General features: G+C 38.9%; 1 protein-coding gene across 13 annotated transcripts in view; it reads right to left on the reverse strand.

The window, feature by feature from the left end:
- Window positions 1-436: 436 nt before the first annotated feature.
- ELF2 (E74 like ETS transcription factor 2) overlaps window positions 437-18,242 on the reverse strand; it is a 130,479-nt gene continuing 112,673 nt past the window's right edge. For 7 of the 13 annotated variants that reach the window (XM_017884045.1, XM_017884038.1, XM_017884033.1 and 4 more), the window contains 6 exons: window positions 16,006-16,119; window positions 14,117-14,290; window positions 9,918-10,004; window positions 3,873-4,065; window positions 2,334-2,684; window positions 437-1,301 (listed from right to left, as the gene is read on the reverse strand). In XM_017884045.1, the coding sequence (XP_017739534.1) occupies window positions 677-1,301; window positions 2,334-2,684; window positions 3,873-4,065; window positions 9,918-10,004; window positions 14,117-14,290; window positions 16,006-16,045 (1,470 nt within the window). In that variant the 5' untranslated portion in view covers window positions 16,046-16,119 and the 3' untranslated portion in view covers window positions 437-676. The remainder of the gene's footprint in view (window positions 1,302-2,333; window positions 2,685-3,872; window positions 4,066-9,917; window positions 10,005-14,116; window positions 14,291-16,005; window positions 16,120-18,242) is intronic. The other 6 variants (XM_017884034.1, XM_017884047.1, XM_017884039.1 and 3 more) reach the window with 3 other exon arrangements.

Genomic DNA, 18,242 nt, shown 5'->3' on the forward strand with positions numbered 1-18,242 from the left:
GCTTATTTCAAGAAAGAAAACCGAAAATTAGTCTAAGGCCTTTGTTTTAAATCAGCTTAAGCTATATGATATATATATATATGTGTGTGTGTGTGTGTATATATATATATATATATATATATAAAAAATCGCACTAGATCTTTTTTTGCTATCCTCTTTCTGAAGTTTTTGGGATCCATTCTTCAATTCACATTCTAAAATACCTATATTAGCAGAGTCTTCACATAGCACCAGTTAAGTGAGAACTGTGCGAACACAGTAATAATTGCTGGTATGCATATAAAATGCATCAAAAATTGCTATATGTAACAATAAGATCACCCATCCCAACCCCTCCCACTGAAAACTATATAACCTCTTACAGAATGTTAGTGTTCCAAGTCTTAGTGTAACTTGATATCGTAGTGAGCTGCTTGGTCCCTTTCAATCCTTTTTCTTATTGATGGGTTCAGTTGTTTCCTACTGTAAGAGGCAGTTTTCTGTCAGCATCTCAATATGTAGTTCATTTCCCACTGAAACATGGGATAGGTAATTTATTTCCAGTAAGTCTGATTGTTTTCGTATATGCATTAAAAATGTTTTAAACTCTTCTTTGACTTTTCTTGATGACTTCCCTTGCAAATGTTTATGTCAGTACTGCCACTAACAGCCTGAAGTCCATGGTGGAGCTGCTATTTTATTTCTCACATGTCACTAGTCCTTCTGTTTTCATAGTTACAGGAAGGGCAATAGCTGAAGGCGCACTGACAACCACTACGTGGGTCACTGTCTTATTTCCATCTGCCGGTTTTTCTTCTACTAGCTGCAAAGTTTTCACATCATGTTCTTGCTTTTTTGCCACTGCTTCCGATTTAACCTCTGGCCCCTTTATGACTGCACTGATAACTCGAGGAGGGGTCTGGCCAGATGCCTGCTGAGTAGGCATTGATAGTCTCATTACAGGTGTACCATGAGCTATTGAAACAGGGGTAAGTGCTCTCACAGCCAATGGAGTTCCAACAATGTTAATGCTTCCTGATCCAGTCAGATTTGACTTTGTTTGCAGTTGACACTGTGCAAGCTGTGTAGCTGGGATGGTAATAATTTTGGCAGGCTGCATGGTGATTTTGTCTCCATTTTCAGTAGAAGCTGGCATCACAGTAGGGATTGTCTGAATGACTACCTTTGGAGAGGTCGCTGTTGTTGGACTAGTGCTGGTTATTAATGGTGCACCTGCATTAACTGACTGAACTGCCACAGTTGAAATTTTCTGACCCAATGATGTCATTACAACAGGTACCTGCATTGCCACACGAACTGTCCTAGTACATTAGAAAGAAAAAAGCTGATTATATTTAATGCCAAATGAGAAAATAGGTCTCCTGAGTAAAAGAATACAAATCCAAAATGTGTAAAACTAGTGCTCCCAAATTTTACAGAGGTACTGGCAATTCCTGATGTCTGACACAAACATACCATGACACAAATATATTTTAAAAACTAGGCCGGGCACGGTGGCTCAAGCCTGTAATGCCAGCACTTTGGGAGGCCGAGACGGGCGGATCACGAGGTCAGGAGATCGAAACCATCCTGGCTAACACGGTGAAACCCCGTCTCTACTAAAAAAAATACAAAAAACTAGCTGGGCGAGGTGGCGGGCGCCAGTAGTCCCAGCTACTCGGGAGGCTTGAGGCAGGAGAATGGCGTAAACCCGGGAGGCGGAGCTTGCAGTGAGCTGAGATCCGGCCACTGCACTCCAGCCTGGGTGACAGAGCGAGACTCCGTCTCAAAAAAAAAAAAAAACAACTAAAGCCTACATTAAACTCCATCTATAAAACCATAAAAACCAATTCAGGTAATTTAAGACATCTACTTTTTTTATTTTTTTTTTTTTGGAGATAAGGTCTCCAAAGGGTCTGTCACCTAGGCTGGAGTACAGTGGTGCAATCTTAGCTCACTACAACCTCCAACTCCTAAGCTCAAGTGATTCTTCTGCCTTAGCTTCCTGGGTAGTTAGGACTACAGGTATGTGCCACCATGCTCAGCAATTTTTTATTTTTATTTTATAGAGAGGAGGTCTATGTTGCCAAAGCTTGTGTTGACCTCCTGTCCTCAAGCAATCCTCCTGCCTTGGCCTCCCAAAGTGCTAGGATTATAGGCGTGAGTCACTGAACCCAGCAAGACATCTACTTTAACAACAATAAAAAATATAATTAAAATATCAAGCACTTTTCAAAGTCCTGACAACACTGGGTTCTTAGAACACTAATATTAAGCAAAGGGACATTTTGCTTTCACCAAGGAGACTTTTCAAAAAAGTAAATACATTATAACTAATGGTTTGCCTCACTTACCTTGGAGCTGCTGTTGCTGATACAGATGCATTGGTAGTAGGAGACCTGGATGAAGCATCGTGCCCAGGGGAAGTGATATTCACAACTCTAGCGACACCTTTCTCTGCTCTGGAGCAGTTTATAGGGGATGAATTTTTTCCACTGCGAACAGACGATGCTGCTTTCAGGAGACTTTCTGCAGACAGTGACACTCGTTCTAATGATTTTTCATCAGTAGCTCCTGCTAAATCTTCATTACAGGTTTCACTTTTGTCATCATCTATGACCACTATGTTTTTGGGCATATCCTTGAACTGATATACAAGCCTCTGTCCTTCAACCTTTGCAAGAATTCCCCTTTGGTAGTAATATCTGTAAGGGGAAAATGTACCAAATGAATCAAGTATATTATTTCTCCACCCCACTCTACCTCCACCAAAAAGACTATGTACAGTGCATACTAACAGAAACATTCCCTTATCCCTAATAACAGATGAGAAAAAAACAAACTCTTACTGCCTAGACTGCTCAAAAGGTTACAAATTTAGAGTAGGAATCAGGTTGGAACCTGGCGCCAACGTCCTACAAACTTAAGATCTATAAAGTAGCTGAAAGTTCATTCTTTTTCTTAAAAGAAATAATTTACCTTACCATTGAGTATTTTACTATACTGACACTGGTAGAAATTCTTTTCTGATTTACACAGGTTATAAAACAAACTGATATTACTGGAAAATTATCTAAGCCACACTTAAACTTAGTAGAGATTTGCGAATACTGTCACATAAACCATGTGTTCACTTAAAAACACCTTTAATTAGAAGAAGCCATGTACTTTCCAATGAAAGAATTTTGTGGGTTTATCAAACTGATATAATTCTTTTTTTTTTTTTGAGACGGAGTCTTGTTCTGTCGCCCAGGCTGGAGTGCAATGGCATAGTCTTGGCTCACTGCAACCTCTGCTTCCTGGGTTCAAGCGATTCTCTTATCTCAGCCTCCTGAATAGCAGGGATTACAGGTGAGCACCACCACACCCGGCTAATTTTTGTATTTTTAGTAGAGATGGGGTTTCCCCACGTTGGCCAGGCTGGTCTTGAATTCCTGACCTCAAGTGATCAGCCCGCCTCAGCCTCCCAAAGTGCTGGGATTATAGGCATGAGCCACCATGCCCGGCCAAACTGATAAAACTTAAATTTTCCTATCAACATAAATCCATTTATAACAAACTCCTAAAAACTAAAATACAAATTAACTTTAGAAACCATAATTTGTTTAGGCTTAACTTTTTTTTAGCCTACAACTTCACAATTTCTATTAAGAAATAGTCCTAAGTACAAAAGCATATTTTCTGCAAAAATGAATTTTCCAATTATGTTAAAATTATAAGCATGTAGACCAAACTCCTATCTCCCCATCTACTTCCAAATCTAAGATGCTCCTCTAGAATATCCCCCAAAGTTAAAAGTTGTAAAGGATTTTCAGCTTCTCTTTAAACAGCTAATAGACAATATAAAGAAATACATAAATTTTGTGTGAATACTAGCTCATTTGCGTTTTTACCTCAAAGCTCGTCCCATGGTTTCATAGTTCATGTCTGGTTTGTTCTTATGCTTTCCCCAAAGCTTAGACACAGCCTTTGAATCCACCAGCTTGAATATGCCTTTTTCTCTCTGAGTCCATTTAATATACCTGGGACAAGTATTTTTATCTTGAAGTAGATCTAAAAGAAACTCCCACAAATAGGTTGTGTTTCCTTTAAAAACAATGACAGACATTGATTACAAATTCATTAACATAAATACATAATTAAAAGCAAATAAAGTGTCCTTCATCGTAACTTAAAAATCCTGAATATACTTGTTTCTACATTTTTTTTTTTTTTTGGAGATGGAGACTTGCTCTGTCATCTAGGCTGGAGTGCAGTGGCACAATATTGGCTCGCTGCAACCTCCACCTCCCAGGTTCAAGCAATTCTCCTGCTTCAGCCTCCTGAGTGGCTGGGATTACAGACACATTCCACCACACCGGGCTAATTTTTGTATTTTTAGTAGAGACAGGGTTTCACCATGTTTGCCAGGCTGGTCTTGAACTCCTGACCTCAGGTGATCCGCCCGCCTAGGCTCCCCAAATTCTGGGATTACAGGTGTGAGCCACTGTGTCCAGCCTGTTTCTACTTTTAAAAAATGGTATCCCCTACGTATGCTTACAGTTACGATGCTAAAATACAGATTCTGGCATTTGTACTATTACATATCACCCTATCCTCGATTCTGAGTTCAGTAAAGGCAAAGGCATAATTGCTTAGGCAAAGTTAACCTGAATTAAACAGAATCAAATTTATTAGTTTATACAGATTTAAACTCTGAATAAAATAAATTTGTTTATACCTTTGTTTATCATATGATAACCCTAAATTCCATGATCAAAATTCATCAAAAGGTACTTAGTAATTTTGTTGGACAGGCAAGCAAAATGCAATGAAATGTGTAAAACTTTTAGGCATCAGACCTAGGATCTTTTTGTAAGAAACTTTTCTTTGATTCACCTACAGGCATGAACTCTGAGGTATATATATTATAAGTGCAAACTACCCTCAACCCTTTAAGCATTTTCTTATCATTTTCCTCTGTACTACCAGTCAATTAAGACTTGATAGCAAAGAACATTACTGTTGGCTGGGTGTGGTGGCTCACGCCTGTAATCCCAGCACTTTGGGAGGCTGGGAGGCGGGCGTATCACCTGAGGTCAGGAGTTCGAGACCAGCCTGGCCAACATGGTGAAACCCCATCTCTATTAAAAGTATAAAAATTAGCTGAGCATGGTGGCGTGCACCTGTAATCCCAGTTACTTGGGAGGCTGAGGCACGAGATTTGCTTGAACCCAGGAAGCAGAGGTTACAGTGAGCCGAGATCACACCACTGTACTCCAGCCTGGGTGACAGAGTGAAATCCTGTCTCAGGAAAAGAAAAAAAAAAAAAAGAACATTATTGCCTCTAAAAACAGATTGAAAAAAAAATTTCTAATCGCTTTCTACTGATTACACCCAGTAGACGGAAGATAATATTTAAAGGATTTCATTGTCTATACTTATATCTTAAAATCTGAGGTCCTAAAATGGAAAAATATGGTAATTCCTTAAAACTAGTCAAGTATTCATCAAATGTTAACTATAACATTAGCTCTGGATCACACTGCTAGAAAAATTTTAAAATGAGGAAATATTAGAATATTTCTGCAGAACAAAATGCTTATTCATCACATATCATGCTTAAGGAGATGAATTTAAAACTTGGTCCCTGCCTCAAGGAATTTATAATTTAGTTGAGAAGGGAAAAGAAAGCAGATGACAAGTTAAACAACAATGCAAGAAATAAATAACAATTTGAAACAATATAAGGTCTATCACAAAGCAATGCATAATTAACTATATCCCAAATAATCATAGAAAATAATGTCTGTGGGATTCCAGGAGTGAAAATAAAGTGGACTGAGAGGCCATCATGAAGTCTGGGAAGATGGCTAGGATGTGCATAAAAGAACAAAAAGGAATCTGGGTAAGTAAAATTTAAAAATTAATCCCAAAAGGAAGAAAGTATCACACTCTTTTTTCCCTTATTAAGGAGTGGAGAGTAGTGGGCAGCGGTCATGAGAAGAGGCTTTTCAGGTTGTTTGTATTTTATTCCCTTCATAACCTCTAGATGCCAAGTTCTTATTAATAGAAGAACAGAAGGCTGGGCATGGTGGCTCACGCCTGTAATCCCAGCACTTTGGGAGGCCAAGGTGGGCAGATCACCTGAGGTCAGGAGTTCATGACCAGCCTTGCCAACATGGTGAAACCCTATCTCTACAAAAATATAAAAATTAGCCAGACATGATGGCAGGTGCCTGTAATCCCAGCTACTTGTGAGGCAAAGGCAGGAAAATCACTTGAACACGGGAGGCGGATGTTGCAGTGAGCAGAGATCACACCACTGCACTCCAGCCTGAGCAACAGAACGAGACTCTGTCTCAAGAAAAAAAGAAGAGAAAAGAGTCCTGAAACGGCCACCACTACCCCAACACCTTCAATCAAAATACTGATGTTTTTTCTCTAGCATTTCACTTTCACTGTGGCTTTCCCTGAAAATCCAGTAAATTCATTAATAACGCAGAATTGAGCCCATTATACATCTGTTGACCTAAAAAAGCTGACCTTTGGCTGGGCGTGGTGGCTCACACCTGTAATTCAGCACTTTGGGAGGCCAAGGTGGGCGGATCACCTGAGGTCAGGAGTTTGAGACCAGCCTGACCAACATGGAGAAACCCCATCTCTACTAAAAATATAAAAATTAGCCGGCGTGGTGCCACATGCCTGTAATCCTAGCTACTCGGGAGGCTGAGGCAGGAGAATCGCTTGACCCCAGGAGGCAGAGGTTGCGGTGAACTGAGATCGCGCCATTGCACTCCAGACTGGGCAACAAGAGCTAAAATCCATCTCAAAAAAAAAAAAAAAAGCTGACTTTCAACTTCACAATGTTATAGTTGTATCTCTAGGACTCTATTACATCAGCATCACTACCTAAAAACTATTAAAACAAACCATGTATAAACTTCAGTTACATAAAAATGTGTAGCTGGGGCATTTTTATTTTGTTCACATAGTAGTAAGTGTGAGTAAAGATTTTATTCTGGAAGAAAGTTTTGTATAACATAGACAATGCCTTGCACATAAGATATCTGAATGTTTCCATGTTTTGAATTAAACTCATCAAAAGCCCTCAGATTATCTTTAAATACTCACTGCACCCATGTTGCCATCCCCAAGTTAAAATGAACAATTCTAAGGAGGCCAAGGCTGAAGGATCACTTGAGCCTAGGAGTATGAGAATAGCCTAGGCAACATAGGGGGACTCGTCTCTACAAAAAATTTTAAAATTAGCCAGACAAGGTGGTATGTGCCTGTGGTCCTCCCTAGCTACTTGGGAGGCTGAGGCAGAAGAATACTTTAGCCTGGGAGGTTGAGTCATGATCATGTCACTGTATTCCAGCCTGGGTGACAAGAGTGAGACCCTGTCTCTAAAGAAAAAAATTATTAAAAATTCTATTTCTGATTTTAGGGAAAACAGGATTCAGAAAGAGACGCTTTCTTTACCAGGTAACAAGGAATTTGCCTATGACAAATATTATCATCACAATTTTACAGAAGAAAAAACACTGGCTGGATTTTGAATATAGGTTTGACTGTAATAGCTTTAATTAATTACATTATAACACATGGCCTCAAATTTAATACAAGACTGAAATTGTAATGAGATATGATTTAAATTGGTAAAAACTGGTCACAGAGTTTTTCTCCAGTGTTAAGTAAAAGATGTTCAAGTATAAGTGACACCACTGAGGATAAGAATTATTTAAAAGACAACAGTAGTAACTGTATATTTATAGTTTAGTTTTCTAATACTTACTGCTATGTTAACTTTTAAAGTTTTCAATATAAATTAAAAGAGGAAACCTAAGATGTTAGAAGTGTACAACAACCAAAAACAAACAAGGAAATAAGAAAAGTATCCTAAGCCTCTCCCAAATTGGGTCACCAGTTCCTGAATAAGTGTTCAATGTCACTTTTTTTTTTTTTTGGCCTATCAAAATACCAAATTTCTTGGAAGGCTTACTGGAGACAATTTTTTTTTTTAACTAGACTTAATTTCTGTTTTAATTATTTAAAATTATTAACTCAAACCACCTAATAAGGACAGAATAAATTTAAATATATTAATGTAAAATTTATCCAACTATTGCATATTGGTCTGAAAACACTTATTCATGAAAGTGATAAATTTTTGGTTATCAGACTGGCAGACAGAACACATCTAAAACCACTACTGAAATGATACTTTATCTGTCAGAATCTGAGTGACAAGAAAATTAAAGGCCAGGTATGGTGGCTCATGCCTATAATCCCCACATTCTGGGAGGCCAATATGGGAGGATCGCTTGAGGCCAGGGCAAAATAGGGACATCCTGTTTCTACAGAAGATTTTAAAATAAAATTTAAAAAAAAGTAATAAAATAATATTAAAAGAAATGTTACTTGAAATCATCTTACTCGACATCTTACTCGACAAATTAAGAAAGCCACAGAATGGGGGAAGGTTGGTGCTTTTTTTTTTTTTTTTGAGACGGAGTCTTGCCTCTGTCCGCCCAGGCCTGGAGTGCCAGTGGCCCAGATTCACCTCAAACTGCAAGCCTCCCGACCCCGGGTTTACGCCCCATTCTCCTGCCGCAGCCTCCCGAGTTAACTGGGACTAAAGCACCTGCCACCCTCGCCGGCTAGTTTTTTTGTATTTTTTAGTAGAGACGGGGGTTTCACCAGATTAGCCAGGATGGTCTTGATCTCCTGACCTCGTGATCCGCCCGTCTCGGCCTCCCAAAGTGCTGGGAATACAGGCTTGAGCCACCGCGCCCGGCCGGTGCTGTTTTTATCTTTAATCAGGATACACGAATTCTAAAGCAAAAATAGGCAAGGGGCAGTGGCTCATGCTTATAATCTCACCACTCTGGGAGTGTGAGGCCGGAGGATCTCTTGAAGCCAGGAGTTCGAGACCTGCCTGGGCAACACAGCATGAGACCCCATCTCTTAAAAAAAAAAAACAAAAAAAATTAGCTGGGTGCGGTGGTGTGTGCATGTAGTCCCAGCTACTTGGGAGGCTATCAGCAGAGTAGTACAAGGCTGCAGTGAGCTACGGTCACGCCACTGCATTCCAGCCCTGTCTATAAAAGTCAGTCAATAAATAAGCAAAAACATGGTTTTGTTCTGAATTGTGACTGATGTGACTGAAATTTGTTGACTGGAAAATTAAAATTTAGCTTGCCTTGAATTCTTGCATTGCTTCTAAACAGTTAAGAAGTTATGTATCAGGCTAGGTGCAGTGGCTCATGCCTGTAGTCCCAGCACTTTCAGAGGCTGAGGTGGAAGGATCACTTGAGCCTAGGAGTTTAAGACCTGCCTGGGTGACATAGTAAGACCTCATCTCTACAAAAAACTTAAAAAAAAAAAGAAAAAAAAATTAGCCAGGGATGGTGGCATGCGCCTGTGGTCCCAGCAACTCAGAAGGCGAGGCAGGAAGATTGCTTAAGCCCAGGAGGTCAAGGCTGCAGTAAGCCATGATCACACCACCACACACCAGCCTGGGCAACTGAGCAAGACACTGTCTCACAAAAATAATAAAAGAAAGAAATTATCTATTAGAAACAAGGCTTAGTTGTAAACCCCTTTGAATTATGGGTAGCTATATATGAGGATGGGTGCTATTATACATACACATATCCCCTAAGTCAAGGGTTCTTAAGGAGAATATGTATCAGACATCCTTAGGACTTTTTCCAAAAGTCCCTATATCCCCCATGATACAACTATGGCTACAGAATCTCTGTGGTGTAGGAACTAGGTAAAGGTATTTTGAAAAAGCTCCCCCCATGATGCTGATACATCCCTTATTAAGAACTATTACCAACGACAGTATTCTCATATGTGCATGTACTAGAAATAATTTTCTTACAAATGCAAAAATGTCACCTAACTGAAAAAAAATCATCTCACTTCCAAAGCAACCCTCCCCACATTACCTTTTCCTTCTCTCGGTTTCTTCTTTATACCTAACTCAGGAGACCCATTGGAAATTGGTGATTGCTGGGTTTTTGGTTTACGGCCAACTGAAAAAATAAGATATTGAAACCATACATTGAAAACAAGAAAAATATGAGAGGCACGATTAGCAGACTTTCTGATTACACATTATTCATTTAAATGGACACTAATTTGTAGATAAATATACTCTGTATGAAAAGCTGCTTCTAAAAGGAGTATTAAAAACACTTCTGTATTTTAGATTATAGCAGTAAGTAGTAATCTCTGTCATACACATCGGCAGAACCTCGATTGCCATATACATTGGTCAGAGCCTTGATTTGCCAATCTTTTTTTTTCTCTTTTTTTTTTTTTGAGATGGAGTCTTGCTCTGTCGCCCAGGCTGGAGTGCAGTGGCACGATCTCGGCTCACTGCAACCTCTGCCTCCCAGGTTCAAGCAATTCTCCTGCCTCAGTCTCCCAAGTAGCTGGGACTACAGGCGCCCGCTACCACGCCCAGCCAATTTTTTGTATTTTTAGTAGAGACGGGGTTTCACCATATTAGCCAGATGGTCTCGATCTCCTGACGTCGTGATCCGTCCGCCTTGGCCTCCCAAAGTGCTGGGATTACAGGCATGAGCCACCGTACATGGCCTTGCCAACCTTTTATATTAGTATAGCAATAGAAACAAATCCTAGTAAAAACTTAATTTGTTTTCTGTTCTATAGGATTGGGAGAAACAGCTTTAGCAACTTATTGCAGAAGATCTGATAATTTGCAAAGCCCTTTGAACTCAAATGAGGAAAAGTAAAAAATATCACTCTCTACTGCTCTGGATCAGTTAATTCACCAGAATGTAAGCCTAAGTGTTTCAATTTCCCCACTTCCACATGCAGATACATTACAAGGGTAAAAAAACTTCCAAGTGATTTTTTATGTCTAATAAAGGTTTGTGTCCTTCCCTTTTGTTCCTCCTCATTTTTGCCATAAGGCTCTCTCAGATAGACTAGCATCCACAATGAATAGAAAAAGTAAGGGCTATGTACTTTTCTACATGAAAGAGGATTAAGCCTGAATGAGCTACATTCAATCCTGAGCACAGATGGATGAACACTGGCAAGTGAGAGGCAGACTCAAGAAATAAACTGGAAATACTTAAGTATGCTGTATTTTAAAATCAAATATACACACACACACACACATACATATACTTTTCTTTTTAAGAGATGGAGTCTCACTCTGTCACCCAGACTGGAGTGCAGTGGTGCGAACATGGCTCACTACAGCCTGGGTTCAAGCAATCCTCCCGCCTCAGCCCCCTAAGTAGCTGGGACTAAGGCATGCACCACCATGCCCAGCTAATTTTTATATTTTTTGTAGAGACGGGTTTTACCATGTTGCCCAGGCTGGTCTTGAACTCCTGAGCTCAGGCAATCTGCCCGCCTCAGCCTCCCAAAGTGCTGGGATTACAGACCCGATCAAATATATTATTACTGATTTGGTGATTGTTCTACATCTGAGATTTCTGATGTCACTCTATTCTTCATTAGGAAACATTAGATTAATTATATTAATCTATATAATTAATTATATAAAGAGCTAATTAAAGCATTTGAACATCTGTATTTCAAAATGCACACATATACTTTAGAATTCTGGTAATTCTAATCAAGAAGTCTGTTTGTAACAAAAAATAAAGTTCACTGGTCTCTGTTAGAATATAGCTTAATCACTCAATTTAAATAATATTTATACATATGAATCCGACAGTAATAAAACTAACATCTTCAGCATCTCCTAAATTCTAGCACAAAAGCCCAATTTAGTAGACAAGTTAGTGCAAAAAGGTTTAATTTATTTTCTCATAAAGTGGCATGTCCAAAGTCATGTTCCTTGATAAATTTCCTCCGTAGGAAAATGGGTTCTATATTCATATTAACTTTTAGAACACCATATGCTATCTTCTCTTGGAAGACAGCAAGACACAATGTACATTAGTATATTAAAGGATCTCAAAAAAAAAGAGGGACTGCTATTAAAAAATAACCTATCTAAGTTTGCATATCCCAAATGTCCTTAACCACAAAAATATAGATAATGATGCTCTTACTCTTCATTGTCTCCCTTACGGTAATAAGTACAGACAGAATGGTTACATGTATTTTTTTTTTTTCTTTGAGACAGGGTCTCACTCTGTCACCCAGGCTGGAATGCAGTGGCACAATTATGGCTCACTGTAGCCTCCCAGGCTTAAGCGATCCTCCTGCCTCAGCCTCCCGAGTAGCTAGGACTATAAGCATGTGCCACCATACCTCACTGATTTTTTTTAATTCCTCGAGATGAAGTCTCACTATGTTGCTCAGGCTGGTCTTAAACTCCTGAGCTCAAACAATTCTCCTGCCTCAGCCTCCCAAAGTGCTGGAATTACAGGCGTGAGCCACCACACCCAGGCTTGTAATTTTTAAATGGTCATTAAGAGCTTTCACAGAAATAAATAAAATTGTATTCAATTGGCATTCCTAGTTTATAGAATATCACATCCTGGCTCCCTACATGGCCCGTTTTTCATGGTCTTTTCCATCTTCCTTTAAATGTGTGTGGGTTTTTTGTGTTTTTTTTTTGAAACAGAGTCTTACTCTGTCACCCAGGCTGCAGTACACTGGTGTAATCTCAGCTCACTACAACCTCCACCTCTCAGGTTCAAGCGATTCTTCTGCCTCAGCCTCCTGAATAGCTAGGACTATAGGCATGCAACACCACGGTCGGCTAATTTTTGCATTTTTAGTAGAGACAGGGTTTCATCATGTTGACCAGGCTGGTCTTAAACTCCTGACCTCAAGTGATCTGCCCACCTGAGACCCCCAAAGTGCTGGGATTACAGGCATGAGCCATCGTGCCCAGCATTAAATCTAAACAAACATTTCTTAAGTATTTTGTGACAGCTCTCATTGGATGCAACCAGCCAAGTGCTATAGCAGGCAGTGGGTAAATAAGGCTATTTCTATGTATGCCTTTTGTTTTTAAATGATTACATCAGGAAGTAATTCTTCCTCCTAAATTCTCTCATGTATACCTCTCTTGAGATGCATATAATCTATATGTATTGCAAGTGGGAAGACATTGTCTTATTCTCATCTCCCTTACAACAATGACCACAGAATGGTACACACTGTGGCAATCTGAAACACTGTATTTAATGAATAAAAGGAAATACCATTATTTCAAATGCACCTTTATTTTTACCTTTATTTTACTCTAAAATGTGAAGAGTTAGAGAAGAAAGGAGAATTAGATGAGTACTCAATTACTTAGAATGTCATTTCTTTCCAATTTTACCCTTGATTTCAACAGAAAAAGACTCACTTACTGCCCATGTCCTCAAGATGTTGAAAATGTGCTATTGGGATGAGGGGAGCAGAAATTTCAGCAGGAGTCAAATAGTAAGTGGAAATGTTCTTTACCCACTTGTGAGTTTATGCTAATCAGAAGTCTCTATCAGCAATCTTAGTGTTTCAAAGCAGAAGGTATTAAGGTAAAAATAGCATGATATATAATAAATGATATATATAGTATATTATATATCATACTATGTATCATATATTGTATATAGTATATAAGTGACATATATAATATATACAGTATGATCTCTCTCTCTCTCTCTCACTGTTTATTTAGGTTTTTTGAGATAGGGTCTTGCTATGTTGCCCAGGTTGGCCTCAAACTCCTGGGTTCACGCAATCCTCTCACCTCCTGAGCAGTTGGGACTAAAGGTGTGTCTGTCTTTTTAAAAAATATCCATGAAAGCAAGAGAAGACAAGACTTTGTAAAATAAAGAATAAAATGGTGTGTGTGTGGTTTTCTTTTTAAGTAACCAAGTACCCATAAAAGGATCAATAAGGAGAAGATGGAGTAAGACAAGGTGCAGGGAATCTCTGATCTGCCTTCTGTGTGTCGAACACCTGTTAGATATCATTGTCAGACAATTATCCTCAAGCCTTACATACTAACTCCTTTAAACAGTATGAGTATGTTAAAACACTAAATTAAAATCTCAATGTTGATTATTTGAGAATATCTAGTTAAGATAACATCAATCTTAAATCTACAGCATATACTATTTTCTATGTCCCTTGATGAGGAAAAAGGTAAGAAAAAAATTTTCACCTGCCTTTTCAGAAATGTATAAATATACTCTACCTTTTTTCTTTTTCATTGGTTCATGGCTATCTGGTGATGTTGGAATAGGAGAGGTATCCATTGGTTCAGACTCTTCAGTTGACACCTCCACTACAGTTTCTGTAATGACATCTGGCCTCATAGCAGCATGGATAAATTCTGGAGTTGATACACAAGGAGGAACAAACACTTCCACTATAAAAAAAAGTTGAAAATTAAAATTTCCCACCCCATCAATGTTTCTTATGTGGATAGTTCAGTATTTAGAAGAGATGAGATTTATTAAGAATTAATCAAAGCAGGATAAGAGCTAATTTGCTGAATAGTCAATATGATTTAAACTATACAAGGAAAATAAATGCAAGGAAAATCAACTTAAAGGAAAAATGTTAATTCTCTGGGTAAAGCAAGGACCATGAGTAGTCACCCCGCTCTTTCACACTTATACTTTCAAACTCAATGTAGAAAAATTCTAAATTATTCTAACAGTTGTGAAAGCATTTGAAAATAATAGTATAATAGTGAGTTAGTTAATAATTACTTTCTATCCACTTAGCCATCATTATTTTTTAACAGGTAATATGTGGCTCAAAATTTCAAAGATTTGTAAATATGTACTCAGTAAAACATAAGCACCTATAGTTCATTTTAGAATATGAAAAGGAAAACTTGCTCATTACAGACAAGAAATATTACCTTTCAGTATTTAAAGTTTTATTTAATGTAAGCGTCCTGATGTTTTAGTCACCAAAACAGTAGGTACAGATTGTTATCTTGTATTCTAGCACATACAATAATGTTGCTCTGGCTTCCTTCGAATATGCACAAATAACCAAGACAAGATATTTCTATTTCAATTAAGAGATACACTTAATACATACTATCTTAGATTAATAGATTGACCAAAAATGCTGCAAATTTATTCTCATATCTCTGAGTAATACACAGGATTCTATTCAAATTAAGAAGTATGGTTGCTCTTATGGTAAATCCCAACGAGAAGGTGAGCCAGTCTTTTTGTATCAAGTCAAATTAACATTTAGGCATTAAATTTAGGACAAATCAGAATTGTACAAAATGACTATCAAAGTTGTTCTTAAAGATTAAGAGGGACCACAAAAAAATAAAAACTCACAATCTGAAGGATGTGTGAAAAATATGGCAAAAGTTCCCTTCTCTCTCTACCATGTGTGGTTCTCTGGAGTTACTGCCTGTTTATCATTGAATAAAGGATTGAAAGTGGTCCTAACAGGCAACTGCTCCCATCTATTATACTATGAAGGACTATGAAGGCTTATAACTCGCCTAGAGTTAAGGAAATAGACATTACAGTATAAATAGCTATTTAATAAATATTTGTCGGCCGGGCGCGGTGGCTCAAGCCTGTAATCCCAGCACTTTGGGAGGCCGAGACAGGCGGATCACGAGGTCAGGAGATCGAGACCATCACTGCTACACGGTGAAGCCCTCCATACTAAAAATACAAAAACTAGCCGGCGAGGTGCGGGCGCCTGTAGTTCCAGCTACTCGGGAGACTGAGGCAGGAGAATGGCTAAATAAACCCGGGAGGCGAGCTTGCAGTGAGCTGAGATCTGGCACTGCACTCCAGCCTGGTGACAGAGCGAGACTCCGTCTCAAATAAATAAATAAATAAATAAATAAATAAATAAATAAATAATAAATATTTTGTCTACCTATAGTGGGTATTTTCTGTATCCTTTGTTATGAAAATTAAGTATTTAAGACTTGGAGGCCTTGACAAATAAAGTTCAATTACTGCTGTCATATATTCATGTGTAAGGTATCTTTGAGAATTCCCAACAATCCCCTTGGATTAAAAAAACAAAACTTTATTTTAGACATATGAAGTAATATGACACGTTTAATGTAAGAATGAACAGTTCACATACCAGGACTTCTTGAATCCCTCAAGCAGGTAGGAGATTCCATATGAAGCAGGGCTTCAGCAGCTTCAATTGTCTTATCTGTACAGTGTGCATTACTGCTATGAACTGATGCTTCCACTGGAGGAAAAATAAGTTCTACTCAATTAAAAATACACTAAACACAAGACTAAAACATATTACTAAGAAAAAAACATATTCACTCCTGAAAGAGAAATGAAAACTAAATAAATATAAAATAACACGAGTAACTCTAAGCCATTGATATCTATTTGTCTATATAAATTACAGAAATAATTTTTAAAAAGCTAGTATCTACATTTTATAAAATGAATACTGATATAAAATGAATGTTGATTATAAAGTAACCAATGACATTGATTAGAAATTACTGAGAAGTTGGCCAGGTACGGTGGCTCACGCCTGTAATCCCAGCACTCTGGGAGGCCAAAGAGGGTAGATCACCTGAGGTCAGGAGTTGAAGACCAGCCTGACCGACATGGTGAAACCCCGTCTCTACTAAAAAATACAAAAATTAGCTAAGCGTGGTGGCACACACCTGTTAATTCCCAGCTACTCGAGAGGCTGAGGCTGGAGAATTGCTTGAACCCAGAAGGTAGAGGTTGCAGTGAGTCGAGATCGCACCACTGCACTCCAGCCTGGGCGACGGAGTGAGACTCTCAAAACAACAACACAAGAAATTACTGAGAAATTTCTGAATCTTACTCAAAGGAAAACAAAGAAAGATCCTTGAAATTTGAACCCTGCATCAATTTTAGGCCAATACTAACTTGTAGGAAGGGAAGAAGGGGCAGGGAGAGGCTGGTTGTAGATTAACAACTCTGTGAGGGCAATTACGTATTTTGATGTATCATGCCAAGTTAATTTAATTTAATCAATTAATAAATTAATTTAATCAATTAATTCAATCCTTACAGACTCTCTTGAATGACTGAGTAAGCCCTCCATATCCAAGGGTTCCGCATCAGCAGATTCAACCAACCTCAGATTGAAAATATTTTTAGTAGAGACGGGGTTTCACCGTGTTAGCCAGGATGGTCTGGATCTCCTGAGGCAGGAGAATGGCGTAAACCCGGGAGGCGGAGCTTGCAGTGAGCTGAGATCTGGCCACTGCACTCCAGTCCGGGCGACAGAGCGAGACTCCGCCTCAAAAAAAAAAAAAAAAAAAAAAAAATTTGGGGGGGGGGGAGAGGCAATAAAAAAAATACAACAATTAAAAATACAATGTAAACACTACAGCATTTTGTATAAGGGACTTGATTGAGCATTCTAGGATTTCAGTATCTGCCAGGTGGAGGAGGCATCCTGGAACCAATACCCCAGGTATACTGAGGGACGACTGTACTCTCCAGGCACGGCTGCCTAAAGATGGATAACAACATGCATTAGATTTACCGCCAGAGTACTTGGGAACTTTCTTTAAAATTAACCTTGCTCTCTTCAGAGCCTCAGTGGGTTTTAACCTAAGACTTTTTCCTTAGAGTTTACTCTTCCCACGAAGCCTTCAAATTCTACCACCCTTTGTATTTCTCTTCTTCTAGCACTTCCTTTATGCTTTGCTGATTATGTTACTTGTAAACAATGTGTACAGCAGTGGTTTGGGCTTTCAGGTCCAACAGCTTGGGTTCCAGTCTCTGCCACTTATTTCTGTTACCTGAGGTAAGCAACTTAATCTCTACCAAACTTCAATTTCCTCTTTCATAGGGCAAGAATATGATAATTTCTTATCATTCCTATAAGACTGTAAACTTCTTGAGGTCTGGGGGGCTAGCTTAACCAATCCTTACATATGCCATGGTTCCCAACATAGACTTTTCATGGAGCAGACATGCAGATTTTTTTTTTTTTTAGACAGAGCCTCGCTCTGTTGCCCAGGCTGGAGTGCAGTGGCATGATCTCGGCTCACTGCAACCTCCACCTCTCAGGTTCAAGGGATTCTCCTGCCTCAGCCTCCTGAGTAGCTGAGATTACAGGCACATGCCACCACGCCCGGCTAATTTTTGTATTTTTAGTAGAGACGGGGCTTCACCATGTTGGCCAGGCTGGTTTCGAACTCCTGGCCTCAGGTGATACAACAGCCTCGGCCTCTCAAAGTGCTGGGATTACAGGCATGAGCCATCATGCCAGGCAGATATTTCTTTTATGTACTGAATTAAGGACAACCCACTGACCTTACAGGAAAATCAGCAATTCAAGAACAAATGTTATTATCTTAATAATAT

The sequence above is a fragment of the Rhinopithecus bieti genome, unplaced genomic scaffold (genome assembly GCF_001698545.2).
Source record: "Rhinopithecus bieti isolate Rb0 unplaced genomic scaffold, ASM169854v2 scaffold_13709, whole genome shotgun sequence".
Lineage (NCBI taxonomy): Eukaryota > Metazoa > Chordata > Mammalia > Primates > Cercopithecidae > Rhinopithecus > Rhinopithecus bieti.